Raw genomic sequence first — 18,647 nt, 5'->3', positions numbered from 1 at the left:
ATGTGTAAATTAGTAATGCTGTGATGGAGAAAAGGTTTGTTCTGAGAAAAGCTGCTTTAGCTCATCATACAATTAGACATCACTGTTAAATCTGCATGTCCCAGCCCACTTCAACACCAGCGATATATATAAATGTTGGTGGTGGTAATGCTGACCGCATAAACAACATTAGTCTGACTCTGAACTAATGCTGGCGTCCTTTGCCGGACAAGAGGAAAACAACATATGTAATGTTCCAGGATGTACTGGGAATATCCAGCCTTTCAAATAATGCCATTCAGGTCCACGGCTTGCCCAGTGAGTTGTCCTGGTATTGCACACAGCTGTACTCAGTTACTGGCTTCCGGCAGTGTTTAACAGCCATCAGGGCAAACCGGCCAATCAGCAAACAACTCTTTTAATACTCATGTCCCGGCTGAATGGGAGGGGGAAACGTATTTTCCATTGCAGAGCTTTATTTTGGCGTTGTGTTTGGCACAATTCAGGGCTCCTGGGTCATATTGAGCCCAGACAAAGCAGCTCCTATTTTAAAACAAATATAACGTGGTCTCTATCAATAGTTCTTCAGTCTTTGTAAACCAATCATTTTCATTCTGATAGATTTCATTTTGTAAGTGTACATGACAAATCTTCTTCATCCTATACAATGTTCATTATGTCGCAGATGCTTGACATGACACAAACATCTGTGACATTTCTGAGGAAGACCGCAGACGACGGTCGAAACATGTCAAGGTAACTCAAAACACCTTCATGTCCAAAACAAAAAGAACCTCGTTTAATAATAAAATCTTCTTCATACTCCAGGGTTACTTGTGGAGTACCACAGGGTTCAGTGCTTGGGCCAATTCTTTTTACTATATATATGCTTCCAATTGGTAAAATCATTAGACAGCATGGGATAAATTTCCACTGTTATGCTGACAATACTCAGTTATATCTATCCATTAACCCTGATGAACCTAATCGGTTAGGTAGATTACAGGCTTGTCATGAGGACACACAAAATTTGGATGACTCAAAACTTTCTGCTTTTAAATCAAGACAAGACTGAAGTTCTCATTGTTGGACCTGAAATTAAGAAAAGAAAACTGCTTAGTCAATCACCTGACCTGAATGGCATTAAATTAATCTCCGAGAACAAAGTAAGGAACTTGGTGATATTTTTGACCAGGACATGTCATTCAAATCCCACGTTAAACAGTTTTGTAGGATTTCCTTTTCCCACCTTTGGAATATTGGTAAGATTAGACGCATCCTTTCAGGAGTGATGCTGAAAAACTAGTTCATGCACTTATTACATAAAGACTGGATTACTGTAATTCATTACTCTCAGGAAGTCCACAGAATGTAGTTAAAAGTCTTCAGCTTGTCCAAAATGCTGCAGCTAGAGTTCTGATGAAAATTAAAAACAGAGATCATATCTCTCCTGTCTTAGCTTCCCTACATTGGCTGCCTGTGAAACTCAGAATAGATTTTAAGATCCTCTGTCTCACATATAAAGCTCTTAACAATCAAGCTCCATCATACATCAGTGATCTGATTGTTCCATACGTTCCTGATCGAGCACTTCACTCTCAGACTGCAGGTTTACTGGTGGTTCCCAGAATATCTAAAAATCGGATGGGAGGCAGATCTTTTAGCTATCAGGCTCCTCTCTTGTGGAACCAGCTACCAGCTTTAGTCTGTGAGGCAGACACTTTGTCTACTTAGGCTTAAAACTGTTTTATTTGATAGGGCCTATGGTTAAGATCTGATGTTAGCCCAGATCTGGACAAGTGGGGGAGTAGAGGGAGGTGGAGTGTATAGTCGGTAAAGACGGCTCTCCCTTGCCCTGCCTCCAACATGCCTCCATCTAAAAGGCTAGGTTATCCAGAGTTATCTCTGTAGTTATGCTGCTATAGGCTTAAGTTTGGTTTATGCCTGACGCATCCGCGAGGTCCGCACGGCTCCGCGCGGAAAAGTTGCGTCATTTTCCGTCATTTTAACAACCACGCCCCTCCACCGCGTCTCCGCACGGCCCAGAATTTCCGCAACGCGCACCTCGGAAAATTTCTAACCACGCGGACGGTCGGACGCGGAAAAACATGGCCGACCGGCACGGCAGAGGTTCGTAAATACAGACATTTGTATGATTCAGCTCTCAGAGATCACCGTGATCAACATGTTAATAATTCTTGGAGAGAAATAGCTCGCACTGTCGGAAAAGACGAGAACGCTGTTAAAAATGCTGAAATGCCATGTTGTAAACAGTGATTTCTACTTCTACTATGGTGTACTGTTGGATGCATGCTGTAGAACTCCATGCTGCCCCGTTCAGTTTGGGAGAATATTGGCTCACCGCAGAGACGAGCCGCACAAACCATAAACGCTGCGAGTTGTGAAGCGCGTTCCAGCCGCGAGCCGCATCACCGCGCGGAAAGTGAATGCGTCAAGCATAAACCAAGCTTAAGACTGCTGGAGGACATGCTGACCACTTTCTTCTACAATTTGCTTTTTAACTGTATTATTTCCTGCTATTTCAGCTGTTAACTTTATTTTTTCTCTAAGTGTTTTTCTCCCCAGAAGAAGCGACAGTGATGTTCTGCTGAGCTGTGGTGGCCTCATGGAGGTGGCCATCGGCTTGAACACTGTTGCTAACCACTTAAACATTCTCCCTCTCCTGATAATAACACTTTACTTTCTTTGACATTGAATGTGCTACTACTAGTTTACCTGTTTAAATATAGATTCACTAGGATGAATACAATAATGTTTATCTCTCACCAAATAGAATATTTATTGAGAAATCACAATGTAACCATAGAAACACTACTCGGTATATATGTTGTGTGTGTGTGTGTGTGTGTGTGTGTGTGTGTGTGTGTGTGTGTGTGTGTGTGTGTGTGTGTGTGTGTGTGTGTGTGTGTGTGTGTGTGTGCTCTGTCTTTTTGATCCCCAGTGAGTCGTGGTGGATGGCTGCTTATACTGAGCCAGGATCCTCTGGAGATTTTTTCTTGTTAAAAGGGAGTTTTCCTCTCCACTGTCGCTAAATGCTTGCTTAGTATGAGGATTGCTGTAAAGACTCTGACACTAGTCAGTGACTTGATGCAACCTGCTGGGTTCCTTATATAGGAGACATTTTTCGGATTGGCTTAATGAACTGACATGGATTGGAATGTTTACTAAGTGAAGTGCCTTGTCGCGATTTGGCGCTATATAAATAAACTTGAATTGAATTTAATTCATTAATCTGACATCTTAATTTTACTTTTATCCTAAAACTTCAAGGCGCTTCACAACACTATCAGTCATCCAGCCATTCACACACTGGTGATGATGAGCTACAATTCAGCCAAAGCTGCCCTGAGGCACACTGACGGAAGAAGCAAGGCCTGCTGAACACTGGCGACGCCGGTCCCTCCGATCACCACCAACAGACAAGGTGGGTTAAGTTTCTTGCCCAATGACACCACATAGGAGGATTCGTGGTCTCAGGGGGGTAAAATTGGATATTTTGGCTCTTTGTTAGCAGGAACAAGAAAACAGAAAATGCCAAAGAAAATGTCCAAAAGGTGATTCTGAAAGAGATGAAAACTTGTCCTATACAAGAGCAAAGGATGCTAAACTTTTTAGCTTCTGATCCACTAAATGACAATGGAAAAGTCTCATGATCCAATAAACAATGTTGCACCACCGTTTGCTGGCTGAACTAAACAAAGACCATTTAAACACAACAACATGCAAAACAGTTACAGCTTGTGTTGTACTGCTTACATCAGTTTATGGATCGGATTTTTATTTTTACCTAAATTATTGAGAATTTTGATCACCACCTTGATATCTTTGTAAAATCTTTCATTTCTAGTAAACAGTCTGCTGATTTTTAATGCACCAAGTATTAATGTAACTCTGTTGTTGTAGTTTTGTTTGTCTTTCATGGACGTAATTTTGGGGGGGGCAGGGGGGACATGTCCCTCCCACTTTTTCCAAAGTCAAGTTTTGACCCCTGCACTTTTTACCATCCAAAATCAATATTACTTTATATTAAACTGACACTGGCTGAGCTTTAGGACCAAGCAGAAAACAACCGTTTGTGTTGAAGCCTGTTTCCCACTAGAAGATACTGTAAAGATGCCCCCCCCACCCACCCCCGTGCGCCCCCCCACCCACTCCTAAAGTGAAAATTACGTCCATGCTGTCTTTTATTATCTTATATTACTTTTTGGTGAATATTCATACATTCATGTACCGGTCACTTGCTGCTGGTACACCTGCATTTCCCCACTGTGCAACAATACAGGACATTTCTATTCTATTTACAGCGATGCTCCATAAAACCCCAAATAACCGATAATAAAACAACCACAGCCTCCTGAGACCCTGTGTCCTTCTGAGAGGACGATAACTTCTTCCACTATAAGATGTTTTAATTATCTTCAAATTATACCCGTTTTTATTATTCATAGAAACTTGATTTTGATTTATTATTTATATTTTAGGAAATATGTAATTGTTGTTGTGTTTCATTTTAAACAACTAGAGTTTACCAACAATCTCCAACCAAAAATGCGGTGTGCAGTGTGGAGGAACTGTCCTCACACCAATCTGACTCACCTTTAACCTTTTCCATAAGAATCCAAAACAAGGAAGTGAGATTGTTCCGCAGCACTATTCAGAACCAATCACGTCTCACCCTTCATTTTTGTCCCCTTCAACAGGAAAATTACTCAGCGCCCATTCAAAGTAGCTTCACAGATAAATGAACCTGTCACCGCTGCACTGACCCTCCAGAAAGAAAAAAGAAAAGCGATCATCAAAAGTGGACACCTTGTTGGAAAGATGGCTCATCAGATCCATGTTTAGTCATCATAACACAGATGGGGATTAACAAATGTCAAAGGTCACAGAGGAGCTGACCACTGGGTTTGAATGCTTGTGGACTCATTGTGATGCTAATCCTGTTTTATCCAGCCGGACCTTAAAATAAACCCAGAGCTCTGAAGAACGAGCTGTAATCCTCCTCATCGGGCCGGTGTTATGTCACCGTGGTCAGGGCTGCTGAGTTAAAACCATCCACACATCAAAGACCAGGTACAGGAGATCTCATAAAGGGATTCTGAACTCATTTAAAATGGTTTCAGATTATTGTTTTTTTTTTTTTGTTGTTTTTTTTTTTTTTGGAGGGGGGATATTTTAGAGGCCTTAAGGAGAACGCAGAACAACGGTTTTAATTCACACAAACAGGTTTCAGTCAGTCGTGCTGGTTTATTTTTATTTTTGTGAGTCTTGTTTTTTTTTCCTCTATTAAATTAAAATTAGGTCAGACACCAAGATTAACAACATGATGACTGTTTAGCTCCTTCAAAGAAAGCATCCACGCATGGGCACCTGGTTAGGTTTTAAAAAGAGAAGTTGACCTGGTAAAATACACAAAAACCCGATCAGGCCTGTCTCTTAGCCTAGAAATCTAGACAGACAGCAGCGAAGCTAAATAATTTTGCCCTGCATGTCGGTCTAGACATGCACCATTGTAGCCTCAATTGGCCATACCAGTCTGGTGGCATGCCAATCAGAGTAGTCTATTGGTTTGGTGGGCCAATCAGAGTAGTCTATCGGTTTGGTGGGCCAATCAGAGCACTCCATGGGTTTGGTAGGCCAATCAGAGCACTCCATTGGTTTGGTGGGAAAATTAGAGCACTCTATCAGTTTGGTGGGCCAATTAGAGCACTCCATTGGTTTGGTGGGCAGAATGTTACCACAAATGAGTGAAAAAAAATGGTGATGGCTTGTGGGAAACAGCTTTGGTATCAACTTTGGACTATTTAGACTTGGGCTTTTTTTGAGACTAGAGCAGATAGAGGTACTTAAGTTTATTTAGAAAAAGGATGCATTTGAGTCTTTGTCAGCAGTGTATGGTGGATTGCCCTGTTCAATGACCTCCATAGCAGTGAGTATGTCACGTTGTTTGCTGTCCAATAGCATGAGGAGACAGTTTCAACAATCATAGATTCTGCCCCACAACTAATCTCTCTACGGGTCATGGCCAGACTATATAATCACATGTATAGGATGGCTTGCCAGGATACCAGTCTCTTTACATGACAAGGAAACTTAGCATTCATGACCCCGCCCACCTTGGCTTGCAATCGAGGAAGGCTGTGCTGATTTAGTCACCAGGAGAGAGCAGAGCATATCTTAGCTAGTAGAAGCTAAAAGCTAACAGGCTTATATGTGGGGATAAAAGATTAACTCATTCACTGCCAGCCGTTTCCTGATCAGAAAAGCCCTTCGCTGCCAGCGTTTTTCAGCATTTTTACAGTTTTTTTAAGAATCACAGAACGTCAATGATGATGTCAACGCCAAAATTAACAAGACAAAGAGGAGACACCTCTTACGTCAGGAAGAATCTGCGCATTTCGAGCGTTATCCGTTCTTTCATAATCTGTTGTCGCATTGTGATCGGCAGATAGCCTGGCCTGCCAGACTCGTCCTCTGTTTAATTTTGCACAGAGAACTAGTCTGGTAACTCACAGGCCGAGAGGCACATGAGGGGTGGGAATCTCAAAAGTAACCAACCAGAAAAAAAAATGGAAATCCCGACTGTACCGCACGACACTGTAGTTTTCTAGTTGTAGTAAAAAATTGCATCTGGCAACGGCGCAAACATCTTTCATTTTTTTTTTAATAAGAAATGCTTTTAGCGCTTCTACTTGTGGTTTTAAAGACTTTCAAGTCATTTAGAACAGAGGAAAGAGCTGCAGCGAACTCCGCTGCTGTCTTTGTTGTTTATGAGAAACTGAGTGTCGCTGTGTGTGTGACGTCCGCGACGCTGGAGTTTTTTAGCTGTAGTCAAAATGGAGTCTGGCGACAACGCAAACATCTTTCTTTAGAAGAAAGGCTTTTAGCGCTTCTACTTGTTGTGTCCAAGTAATTTAAAAACAGAGGAAAGAGCCGCCCCGAACTCCGCTTCAGTCGCCATGTTCGACAAACTCGGCGTTGTGGAGTATGACGTACGCTACTCAGCACTGATTGGTTCGGTTAGAATTCTCAGGGGGTGGGGTTATTTGAATAGGAGAGTTCCCAGACCCTTTCTCTGGAAAGAATTAAACAGAGGAGTCTGGCAGGCCAGGCTAATCGGCAGAAGCTTATCCGGTTCGCGCATCACGTTTTTTTTTACAGCAGCGGCCCAAAGTGATCTCCTAACACATGGATTTTCTGCTTCCTGATCACGTGACGTATGATGTACGCGGATGAAGATCGGCTTTAGAGCTGGGATGTTTGTTCTCACGGTGCGGGGGCTCGTTCCGACGCCCACACAGTAAAAAAAAATCACTGGCAGTGTGAGTTAATTTAGCATTTTTTTTACTCAAGAAATAAAAGTGAATGAAGGCAACCAGAGAGTAGTGCTGGTGCTAGGCGACACATTTGCATATCATGAATATTAATGAATAAGACTTGGAATCCTGCTGTTTCTGGCAACACCGCTCCTCCTCCACCCCCTGATGAAGCTCCAGAGATGATTTTTACAGTAAACGAGTCATGCGGCATTCATTAACACTAGATACCACCAAAGTTGAAGTTACCTGCTTTCTGAGGGCCCGTCATTTTATGAAATTATTTGGAATTTGCCATTAAGACACTGACGTTCCCAATTCCCAAAGTCCAGAGACCGACTTGATAATGTGAAGAGGTCAGAGCTGTGTTGTATGTGGGACTGCAATAAAGCAGCCTGACCAGGTCATGTGTGAGGTTGAACCATTACCATAATGGTAATTATTTTTTATCACAATTGTCTATTTTTTGCTCATTTTAACTATATTTTTAACCATTTTCTAAATTCTTTCTTATATTTTTACATTGTTTGTTTTTGTGAAGTGCCTCGTGATTTCTATCTTGAGAGGCGCTATAGAAATGATTTCTTCTTCTTCTTCTTCTTCTTCTTCTTCTTCTTCTTCTTCTTCTTCTTCTTCTTCTTCTTCTTCTTCTTCTTCTTCTTCTTCACTCTATCCTCTTAGGCTCGGGTCCAAGTTGACGTGCATCTGCGGGGAGCTACTGAAATGTATTTTGCCCTTAATGCTCTGAAGCAAGGGTGAGCTGACAACACAGTTCTAGCGTCAGGATTACAAGATCCCTTCATTTGGACCACGACAGAGGGGACAGCCGCTGTGTAGAACAAAAGAGATTGACACTAGTTTGGCCCCTGATTGAACACTTCAGTTTAATAAAGCTGTCAGCTTCTTTTCCTCTTAATCAGGGGTCAGACAGCTGGCCTGGGGGCTTTTGGAAACTGGACAATAGAATCTAATTTATGAATCTGATCAAATCCTTGGTGATTAACTACATAGACTCTGTTGTTAATCTGGGAAACAGGAATCTATTAGAGGAGATCACCTATCTGTGTCCATCAGTTATGAAACCCTGCAGCAGGATGTATATAAATATGATTATGTAGGAGGTCATCGTTTTAGAGGCTTTTATTTTGATGAGCCAAATACCCAGCCCAAAGCATTTTCAAAATGTGGATTTTTACCCCCTAGTTGCCAACATTTCATGGCCCATTGTCCCTAAATGTTGAATATATAATCTTCTGAGGCCAAAGTCATTGTTTGGTGTAGATCAGACGTGCTGAATTGTGGCCCTGGGGCCATTTGTGGCCCTTGGAGGGATTTTTGAGTCCCAAAAGGACATTTCTAGTATAATGAACTGTCTCTCCTGCAAATTGTTGATGTAGATCTAAAGTTTTTCTGATATGCTTATTTTGTACATATTTTGAGAAGTTCAAATAGTGGAGGTTTACTTTATTGATTGATTGATTAGCATTCAAATATCTCAGTGAAAAACAAAATATTAAAGAGATAAAAATTACCACAAAGACAAAGCTAATCAAAAGGTATTGGCTGAAGCATTTGCTTATTACGCGCCAACCCTTCTAACAAAGATCTGTTTGCATGAAGCTCCAGTACACAGGAGCTGCATGCAGAAAATGAAACAAAGCAAAACAAACAAACAAGCAAGCAAACAAACAAAACAAAAAACTTTCCACCTTAAATAACTTCATCAAAGCAAAACAATCAAAAGTTACAGTTTTATTGTTTTTGTTCTTTTCATTCTTGATTTTTATACTTTTCTAATACTCTAGTTTTAAACATGTTTTTAAACAAGGAGAATGAATACACCTTTTTAAGTCACTGTCGTAACTATTCCACAGGTTAACTCCTCTAACATCTCTGCGTTATATTTGTCCGTATTCTGTTTCTGTTTTGATTACACTATTGTTTCTTGTGTGCTACTTCTGCTTTGCTCCAATAATGTGTGGTAATAATCTTTCTTACTTGTTCTTATAATATTTACTAATCTATTTTTATATAACTTGTACTTTAATTCAGCATCTTTTGTCCTCTGTTTTATGAATCTTTTATATAGATTTTTTTTACATGCATCTTCTATCCCCTTTGTGATCCATGGCTTGTTTGGTCTGTAATGTTTTGTAGTGATTTTCATTAAAGGACAATGTTTGTCATATAGTGAAATTACAGTTGCTAGGAATGCATCATATGCGCTATTTGAATCTTCATTTGCAAAAACATCATTCCAATTGTGTTTCTTTAAGTCCACCTGGAGGGTTTACTGAGAAACATAATAATTGCACTTAATTAAATACTTTATGTCATACTTTTTTTAACCACATTAGCCGCAGAAAGGATACAGACTGGAAAACAGCTCTGCGTCACAGGGAAAGTTAGTATTCATGGCCCCGCCTATCTCGGCTACTGACCGTGGAAGGTAGCCTGGCCTGCCAGACTCCTCCTCTGTTTAATTCTGCACAGAGAAAGAGTCTGGTAACTCACAGGCAGAGATGCACATGAGGGGCGGGACTAGCCAGCTCAAAAATAACCAATCAGAAAAAAGTTTTTTAGCTGTAGTCAAAAATGGCGTGTAGCGACAGTGCAAACATCTTTCTTTAGATGAAAGGCTTTCAGCGCTTCTACTTGTTGTGGTTTTAAAGACATTCAAGTCATTTAGATCAGAGGAAAGAGCCACTGCGAACTCTGCTTCAATCGCCATGTTAATGACAAACTCGGCGTTATGATGTGACGTACGATACTCAGCGCTGATTGGCTCGGTTTGAATTCTCAGGGGGTGGGGTTATTTGAATAGGAGAGTTCCCAGACCCTCTCTCTGTGCAGAATTAAGCAGAGGAGGATTCTGGCAGGCCAGACTATGTGGAAGACTGTGTTGATTGTGCTGCCAGGTGGGAGCAGAGAGCATCTTGGCTATTTGAAGCCAACAGCTAGCATTAGCAACTTCACAACATGGCAGAATACTTTCAGGTGTGTTTTTTGTGGATAGAAAACAACAGCATTGCAATATTTTTACCTGAGAAGGGAGAGCAGAGCGGACCACACACACACACACACACACACACACACACACACACACACACACACACACACACACACACACACACACACACACACACACACACACACACACACCACCAATAAGCTTCTAGTAACTGAAACAATTATGGCCTTTATGAGTTCTGGAAATTACGGTAGATAAGTAAGGAGTAGGACTCCCATCAGTAAAAAACTGGTGTTGAAAGGTTAAAAGGAGACTACGTAACATTGTCATTGTTTTTATAATTTTTTTGAGCCAGTATGTGCTAAAATGACCCTTTACAAGGTTAATGAAAAGTCACTCAGACCTCTATCACTCCATGCGGCCAGAATACTGCACTTGCAACTTCAGACTGGCGGATTGCCGCCTGTTGGACATAAAAAAAAATTGAGCTGACATGCATGGCATTTGAGTCTACTTCCTGCATTCTTTAGACCATGAACACAGCTGATCTGTTTGATTTATTGATGAATCACTCCTGTAGACACTAATGAAGGCTGAGGAGACACTTCAGCTGTTAGATTAAGGTGCTAAAAAGACAAGTGCAGAGTGAGGAGATAAGGTTTGTTTTTGGTTCTACTAAACAGACACTAGGGGGTGCTAAAAGCAAGCCAAAACTGCCAAGTGTGCCTTCAAGACAGGACCTTCAAATCCTCCAAGTTACTAGAGATCAGTGAATTTTCACCGAAATAATAAAGTAAAAAATATGAGGTCTAAGTCTTTAAACATATTTTAGTGTAAGAGGCTGATGTCCTCAGGAGGACTGATGGTGTCAACAGGTGAAGACTCATGATGCCCCCTTCTGGGGATTCTAAATGTCATCATGTCATGCATTCTGAATGATGAAAAGCCTTCAATACCAAAGAGAAACCAGGTTGTTTCTATTCAAGCACCTGGGATCTGTTTAAACTGAATGTCAGTAGAAACTGGGCCATGCAGTCATCAGCTCTGAGACTAATAAGAAGAAAATCAGTTATTTGTTTGTTTTATTTTCTCAAATAATAGTGACAGAATAGGACCTAAAAGCTGTTATTAAATCAGACATGGCTGCATGAATGGTCCATGCTTTAATAGACTTGGGATTGTTCCCATCCTCCACTCCTCCAAATCCATCCAGTTTTCAGATGTTTTTTTAATCATGTTCTAAATGCTGTTTTGGTGTTTACTAAAAGGGTCATTTAAATTTTACAACAAAGGTGTGGATTCAGAAAATACGGTGTCTCTGAAAAAAAATCTGATTCTTGATTTTGGTGCAATTTGTAAGAATTCTACAGTGAAATAATTACAAAGCATCTAATGTCTCAATTATGTTGGAAGGAAGTTTTACTTAAACACATTTCCTTAGCCAGCTGGGGAGTTGTCAGTTTTCTCCTTTTGAATAAAACAAAAGCAGGACACAATAGCTGTTTACACTGAGTTTGTGTGGTTTCCAAATCTGTGCCAAGCTAACGCTGCAGCATTTGTAAGTCAACACTAGCAGGCAAAAAGCTCGTGGTGGTATAGAGAACTAAAGCCAGCAAAAAGGAGCAACCCAGAAGTCATTTCTTGTACCCCCTAAGAAGCCACATTTTTTTTGGGTGAAGCAGGCTAGAGGCTAACGTTGAGCTAACATTGAGCTGACAATGCTAACGGTGAACTAGATGCAAAGAGTGAGCTCTAAAAATATTTTTGAATATTTTTAGTCAGTGGTGGAGTAATTCCTTTAATCTGTTGTTCAGAACTTAGCTAACAGCATGACTGCAAACAACTTCACTTCCTGTGTAGTAAGTGCTCCCTACCGTAAAACACCCAAGTACCAACACCATGTTTGACAATCTATTTATCTATTTATCAACTTACTGTGTGCGACTTGTCAACTAGAATTTTCTGCCACTGATCCGTAACTGGCAACAGCCATGAAAGTGATTTTATTGCTTAGGAAAGTGGACTGTAGTTACGTAATTTGACCACAGGACTTCATTCTTACAAATTGCACCTTTAAAAGGGCATTTTACAGTTTTGGCTTTAGCACCCCCTAGTGTCTAGATAGTAAAACCAAAAAGAAAACTGCTGAAATGCCTCTTCAGTTTATATTAGGGTCTACAAGAGTGATTTATCACTAAATTAATCAAACCAGCTGTGTTCATGATCAAAAACATGCAGGAAACATTCTGGAACCAGACTGCAGCGCTGGTAAGTCAGTTCCATTTTACTAAGTCCAACAGGAGGTGGTCCACCACTCTGAAGTAGCAAGTGCAATATTCGGGCCCCAGGGGGGCAGTAGGCATCTGAGTGATATTTAATTAGCCTTGCAAAGGGTCATTTTAGCACATGCTGTCTCAAGAAAAGTATTTATAAATATGAAAACATTGCATAGTATTGCTTTAAAGAAACCTTTGAGTTATGTGCATGGAAACATGCAAAGTGAACTGTTCTGCATGGAAAATTGGATTTTATATATCAGGGTATGCTAAAATGGTTTTGTTTCTACCTCTAAAACTATTCTAATCAAGTGTACCAAAAGAACAACGATGATTTTGCCAGATCATTCACCAAACCAAAGCAAAGCAAACCAAATAAACCCAAACAGAAAAAAACTTCACTAGATCTACGTTTGTCTTCTCCACAGGAGGGAAAGTAGATGCCAGGAGCTCATTATCCGTGTGACTGCCTTTTGGAAAGCTGGTCTGGAGCATAAAGGTGTGTGTTAACACAATGTCCAAGAGGAGGGACACCAGGAATGACTGTGGCTGTCCATGAGAAAGGTTAAAATACATTTCCAAACCATCCATTCCATTGTTCTATGGAAAGAAAATGTATCCAAACATTTAAAACTGCTGCTAATCATCCCTGGAGTGGAAAAGGAAAAAGACTCTGAAGACTTCTGTTAGCAGGTTTAAAGTTAAAAATCACATCAGGGAAATCAGAAAACAAGCCTGAAATTCTGACTGAAGTATCGATGACATATTTACAATTTTACAGTCATTTTTGCCTTTGGCATCAGTGTCTTTTAATAACTACTAACTAACTAATGGCATGGTGAATTATGTTGGCTGTTCACTGGAGTTTGCATTGCTCGGTTGTTTTAAAACAAAGAAAAAAATTGTTTCGGCTAATTACTGTGACTGTGTTATCGACGAGGAGGGCTCTGGCCACAGAGGGCGACGTTGTCTTCTGTGGCCCGCAGATAAACGAAGAAGGAAGGGACGCCACCATCATCAATACTGCTCCGAGGATGCCTACAGTAATTAGCCAAAACGTTGGCAAAACGAGGTAGAGAACAACTCTTTTTTTCTGTGTTTTAAAAGAACCGAGCAATGCAAGTTGACAAAATACACAGAACGAACGTACAGAAGATAGTACACCAGAGGTTATATGTGAAGATCAGATCATTTATTAATGTGCTGATCTTAACCGACTCTAAAAGTCACGAAACTGTTTTTGTCCTTTGACACATTGGGGATGGGCACCAAAACTGGGAGCCACTTTATTACCAACCGAAACATTCGGTAGGTACAGGTACCAAAAAATAATTCGTTTTTGATGCTTAATTTTGGTCTGTTCTCAATAAAACGCCCCTGTTAAAGAGCCATATAGCTCCCTTCCTCCCGCTGTTGCGTGTCGTGTCACATGACAAGGTTCTCGCTCACACAAAGCCCCGCCTCTTGTTTAAATGATAATGATAAATGACCCGCACTTGTATAGCGCCTCTCAGAGTAAGGACTTCAAAGCGCTTTACACTACAGTGTATCATTCATCCATTCACACACACATTCACACACTGATGGTGATGAGCTACAATGTAGCCACAGCTGCCCTGGGGTGCACTGATAGAGGTGAGGTTGCCGAGCACAGACTCCATCGGTCCATCCAACCACCACCAGCAGGCAAGTTGGGTTAAGTGTCTTGCCCAAGGACACAACAGCAGAATTCTCTGTCCAGAGCCGGGATCGAACCTGCAACCTTCTGGTTACTGGACAACCCGCTCAACCTGTTGAGCTACTGTTGCCTCACATGTTGTTTACGGCAACAATCCCCTGAGTTTGCAGACGAAGAATATGCGGACAACTTTGAAGTTCTTGCTGCATTTTGTGAAGGTAAATGATGTAACGTCCAGCAATGGTCAGATTAGGTACTGTTTGACCATTCAACATCTGGTCAAAGAGGAGACACGAGACTGCACGTAGTCCCTTTAAATCAGCAGCCCTCCTCACATCAGCTGGGTTCAGAGACTGCAGTTCTGACAGAGATAATGAAAAGATAAACAATAACTTCCTTTCCCAAGGTCCCATCTGTCTGCCTCCACAGAAGAAACAACTCCAGCTCAAATCAGTGGCTAAATTCAAGAATGATTTATTAAATCAATACGAACTTCTTCTAAAATTTACAAGAGATAATCATGAAATAAATGTTGGTTTATTGCTACTTATAATAAATTATAAACAATGAAATGTTTCATTAATCTGTGCTCAATGAATGGTTGTTTAGCATGTTTGCTTGACGAGGTCATCACCATTTGCACTCACACAAGGACAAAGTGAAGTTAAACGCATGACACATGGTTAACCTTTTACCCAGATCAGAGCCTCTGAATCAAAGTAGGCGTGTGTTTCTGAGATTCTTGGTAATATTCCTCAAACTTGTCAACTTTTGGTTGGCTATTCAATCATAACATCGTTCTAGTAAAACCACTCTGGCGATTCAGCAGTTCGTTCGGTTCGAGAGTTCTAGAGAAAAGCTTCAGACCGGCCATCTGGAGCAGAACCTCTTTAACCAGTAAAGATTTTGACACGTCGTCGAAACATTTTAAAACCTTTTTCGCACCTGCAAAGCTGATACAACAAGAGAGTACCTGCAGAACAAAGTTGACGCAAAACTCCTTCAGAGTTATTTTTAAGACGCTCGGTTTCATCCATCTGTCGTGACCCGAGACATCTCTGGACTGAAAGGATCGGTACTTCGGTACTCTACAACCCTCCGGAGCCAGCGGTCATCCGACCTCTCTCACTATCGGATCCACCAAGAGGGTCTCCGAATCCGGGTAATGTAGACACACAGATAGGGTCTGGATGTGGGTTTTGATAAGAATTAACTTCGTAGCTTAACGCAAACCAAATTCTTTTATATCCAGAACTCAGCTCTCCTAGATACGGAAGTTCTGACTGCATTATTTTTACACATAGGTTCCAGACACCACCTTCAATAGCCATCCACTCACAGTGAATAATAGTTTAAACAATTTGTCAAGTTTTAATTGTTTGCAAAATAAATTCTTATTTTGTTTTTAAACCTGACTGTTTCTTGAATCAAAACAAAGTGTGTACAATCCCCTAATGAGTAAAGAATCCTGGAATCTTCTGATTAATCATCCTAAGATCAAGCAGGTTGATGTTCTATATTTATATAGAATATCACAGCTTATTGGTCATAAGTAGAGGTAATATATTAAGCTCTTAAAGCACTACGCAACAATGACAACAGAGGTAAATGTAGCTTCTGTGATGAGATTCGTGTTGCTAACTCTGGAAATACCAGCAATTGTTCTAAAGGATGCACCATCTCCAAGTGTAAAAATAATGCACACAACCTTCCTTCTCTGCTGTGTCAGCAACACTGGATGTGTCATTTTTCTGGAGGAAACTAGCTAGGTCTCAAGTTTCTTCCTCCTGCTTTGCCTCTTGTTTATACTGTACATGCATTTTATTTATTACTCTGGTTTTTGTGGGACTGAAAAGGATATGTTTTATATTTCTTGCACTAAACAAAAGAGTGTGAGTGTAAAAGAAAAGTACTGGTACTGTTTTGGCATCTGTATTAAAAACCATAACAAACCCTAGCTAACATTATCACAAAGCCTGGGGAAATTACCAAAGTGTTTGCCCATCCACCGAAGTCCAGAATTGGAGGAACTCATTTTCCTTTCACTCTTACTGACTTTAATTTTTCTCTGTTACCAGAACTAAAGTAAGATTAAAAAAATATGCACGTTTGTGTCATGGTGTGGACGTTGTTGGATGACTCTAGGGCAGGGGTGGGCAATCCTGGTCCTCGAGGGCCGCTATCCAGCAGGTTTTAGTTGTTTACCTGCCCCAACACACCTGATTCCTGGATGAATCATCTGTTCAGCAGCTCATCAGGCTCTGCAGCAGCCTGTTAATCACTAGTAGATTCAAACCAGGTGTGTTTAAGCATAGAAACAAGTAAAACCTGCTGGACAGCGGCCCTCGAGGACTGGGATTGCCCACCCCTGCTCTAGAAGGCAGATTGATAAAAACACAGGATGCAAAGGGATTATCTGACCAGTGGGGCATCAACCTGTGGAAGTTTTATACTAAGGGTAGTGATCAGTGAACAGGGACCAGTGAGCTGATTGCTGATGAAAAACAGGTGTGCACGATCACTGACTGGAAAGCTGAGGTGAGGAATAAACCTAAAAGAGACTAAAGGGAAAGCAAACACGAGAAGAAAAGTCATCTAAAGGAGAAACAAGTTACAGGATGGATGGTGAAGTGAACAAATTCTAAGGAATAAACATGGAACAAACAACATGGAGCAAAAAGACAAAGAAAGAAATTATCCAGAACTAAATGACCTAAAACACCCACATGTGATGCTGGTGGGCGGCACTCTTAAACATTTAATACGTTGCTTTATTTGAAATGTGGATTCATGAAATCACTGCTGAATACACACACACACACACACACACACACACACACACACACACACACACACACATATATATATATATATATATATATATATTATATATGCACTCAACAAAAATATAAATGCAACACCTTTGTTTCTGCTCCGATTTTTCATGAGATGGACTTAAAGATCTAAAATTCATTCCAGATACACAAAATTACCATTTCTCTCAAACATTGTTCACAAATCAGTCTAAATGTGTAATAGTGAGCACTTCTGCTTTGCTGAGATAATCCATCCCACCTCACAGGTGTGCCACATCAAGATGCTGATCCGACATCATGAGTAGTGCACAGGTGTACCTTATACATCCCACAATAAAAGGCCACCCTGAATTGTGCAGTTTTGTCTCTGAGCAAAATGCCACAGATGCCACAAGCATTGAGGGAGCGTGCAATTGGCATGCTGACAGCAGGAATGTCAACCAGATCTGTTGCTCGTGTATTGAATGTTCATTTGTCCACCATAAGCCGTTTCCAAAGGCATTTCAGAGAATATGGCAGTACATCCAACTGGCCTCACAACCAAAGACGACGTGTAACCACACCAGCCCAGGACCTCCACATCCAGCAGGTTCACCTCCAAGATCGTCTGAGACCAGCCACTCAGACAGCTGCTGAAACAATTGGTTTGCATAACCAAACAATTTCTGCACAAACTGTCAGAAATCGTCTCAGGGAAGCTCAACTGCATGCTCGTCGTCCTCATCGGGGTCTTGACCTGACTCCAGCTCGTCGCCGTAACAGACTTGAGTGGGCAAATGCTCACATTCGATGGCGTCTGGCATGTTGGAGAGGTGTTCTCTTCATGGATGAATCTCGGTTTACATTGTTCAGGGCAGATGGCAGACAGCGTGTGTGACGTCGAGTGGGTGAGCGCTTTGCTGATGTCAATGTTGTGGATCGAGTGGCCCATGGTGGTGGTGGGGTTATGGTATGGGCAGGCATCTGTTATGGACAAAGAACACAGGTGCATTTTATTGATGACATTTTGAATGCACAGAGATACCGTGATGAGATCCCGAGGCCCGTTGTTGTGCCGTACATCCATGAACATCACCTCCTGTTTCAGCAAGATAATGCACGGCCCCATGTTGCAAGGATCTGTACACAATTCTTGGAAGCTGAAAATGTCCCACTTCTTGCATGGCCAGCATATTCACCAGACATGTCACCCATTGAACATGTTTGGGATGTGCTTGACCGGCGTATACGACATTGTGTACCAGTTCCCACTAATATCCAACAACTTCGCACAGCCATTGAAGAGGAGTGGACCAACATTCCACAGGCCACAATTTACAATCTGATCAACTCGATGCGAAGAAGATGTGTTGCACTGCATGAGGCAAATGGTGGTCACACCAGATACTGACCAGTTCTGAGTCCCAAGACCCCCAATAAAGCAAAAAAAAAAACTGCACATTCCAGGGTGGCCTTTTATTGTAGGCAGTATAAATGATAAATGACCCCGCACACGTTCACACACTGATGGTGATGAGCTACGATGTAGCCACAGCTGCCCTGGGGCGCACTGAAAGAGGCGAGGCTGCCGAGCACAGGAGCCACCGGTCC

General features: G+C 41.3%; 1 protein-coding gene across 1 annotated transcript in view; it reads right to left on the bottom strand.

The window, feature by feature from the left end:
- The window catches only part of LOC139070353 (uncharacterized), a 275,750-nt gene extending 257,472 nt beyond the window's left edge, over positions 1-18,278 (bottom strand). The window contains exon 1 of the mRNA XM_070552450.1: positions 17,842-18,278. Coding sequence (XP_070408551.1) covers positions 17,842-18,165 — 324 coding nt within the window. The 5' untranslated portion in view covers positions 18,166-18,278. The remainder of the gene's footprint in view (positions 1-17,841) is intronic.
- Positions 18,279-18,647: the final 369 nt, after the last annotated feature.

The sequence above is a fragment of the Nothobranchius furzeri genome, chromosome 6, assembly GCF_043380555.1.
Source record: "Nothobranchius furzeri strain GRZ-AD chromosome 6, NfurGRZ-RIMD1, whole genome shotgun sequence".
Classification (NCBI taxonomy): Eukaryota; Metazoa; Chordata; class Actinopteri; order Cyprinodontiformes; family Nothobranchiidae; genus Nothobranchius; species Nothobranchius furzeri.
This window is presented reverse-complemented; position numbering and strand designations above follow the sequence as displayed.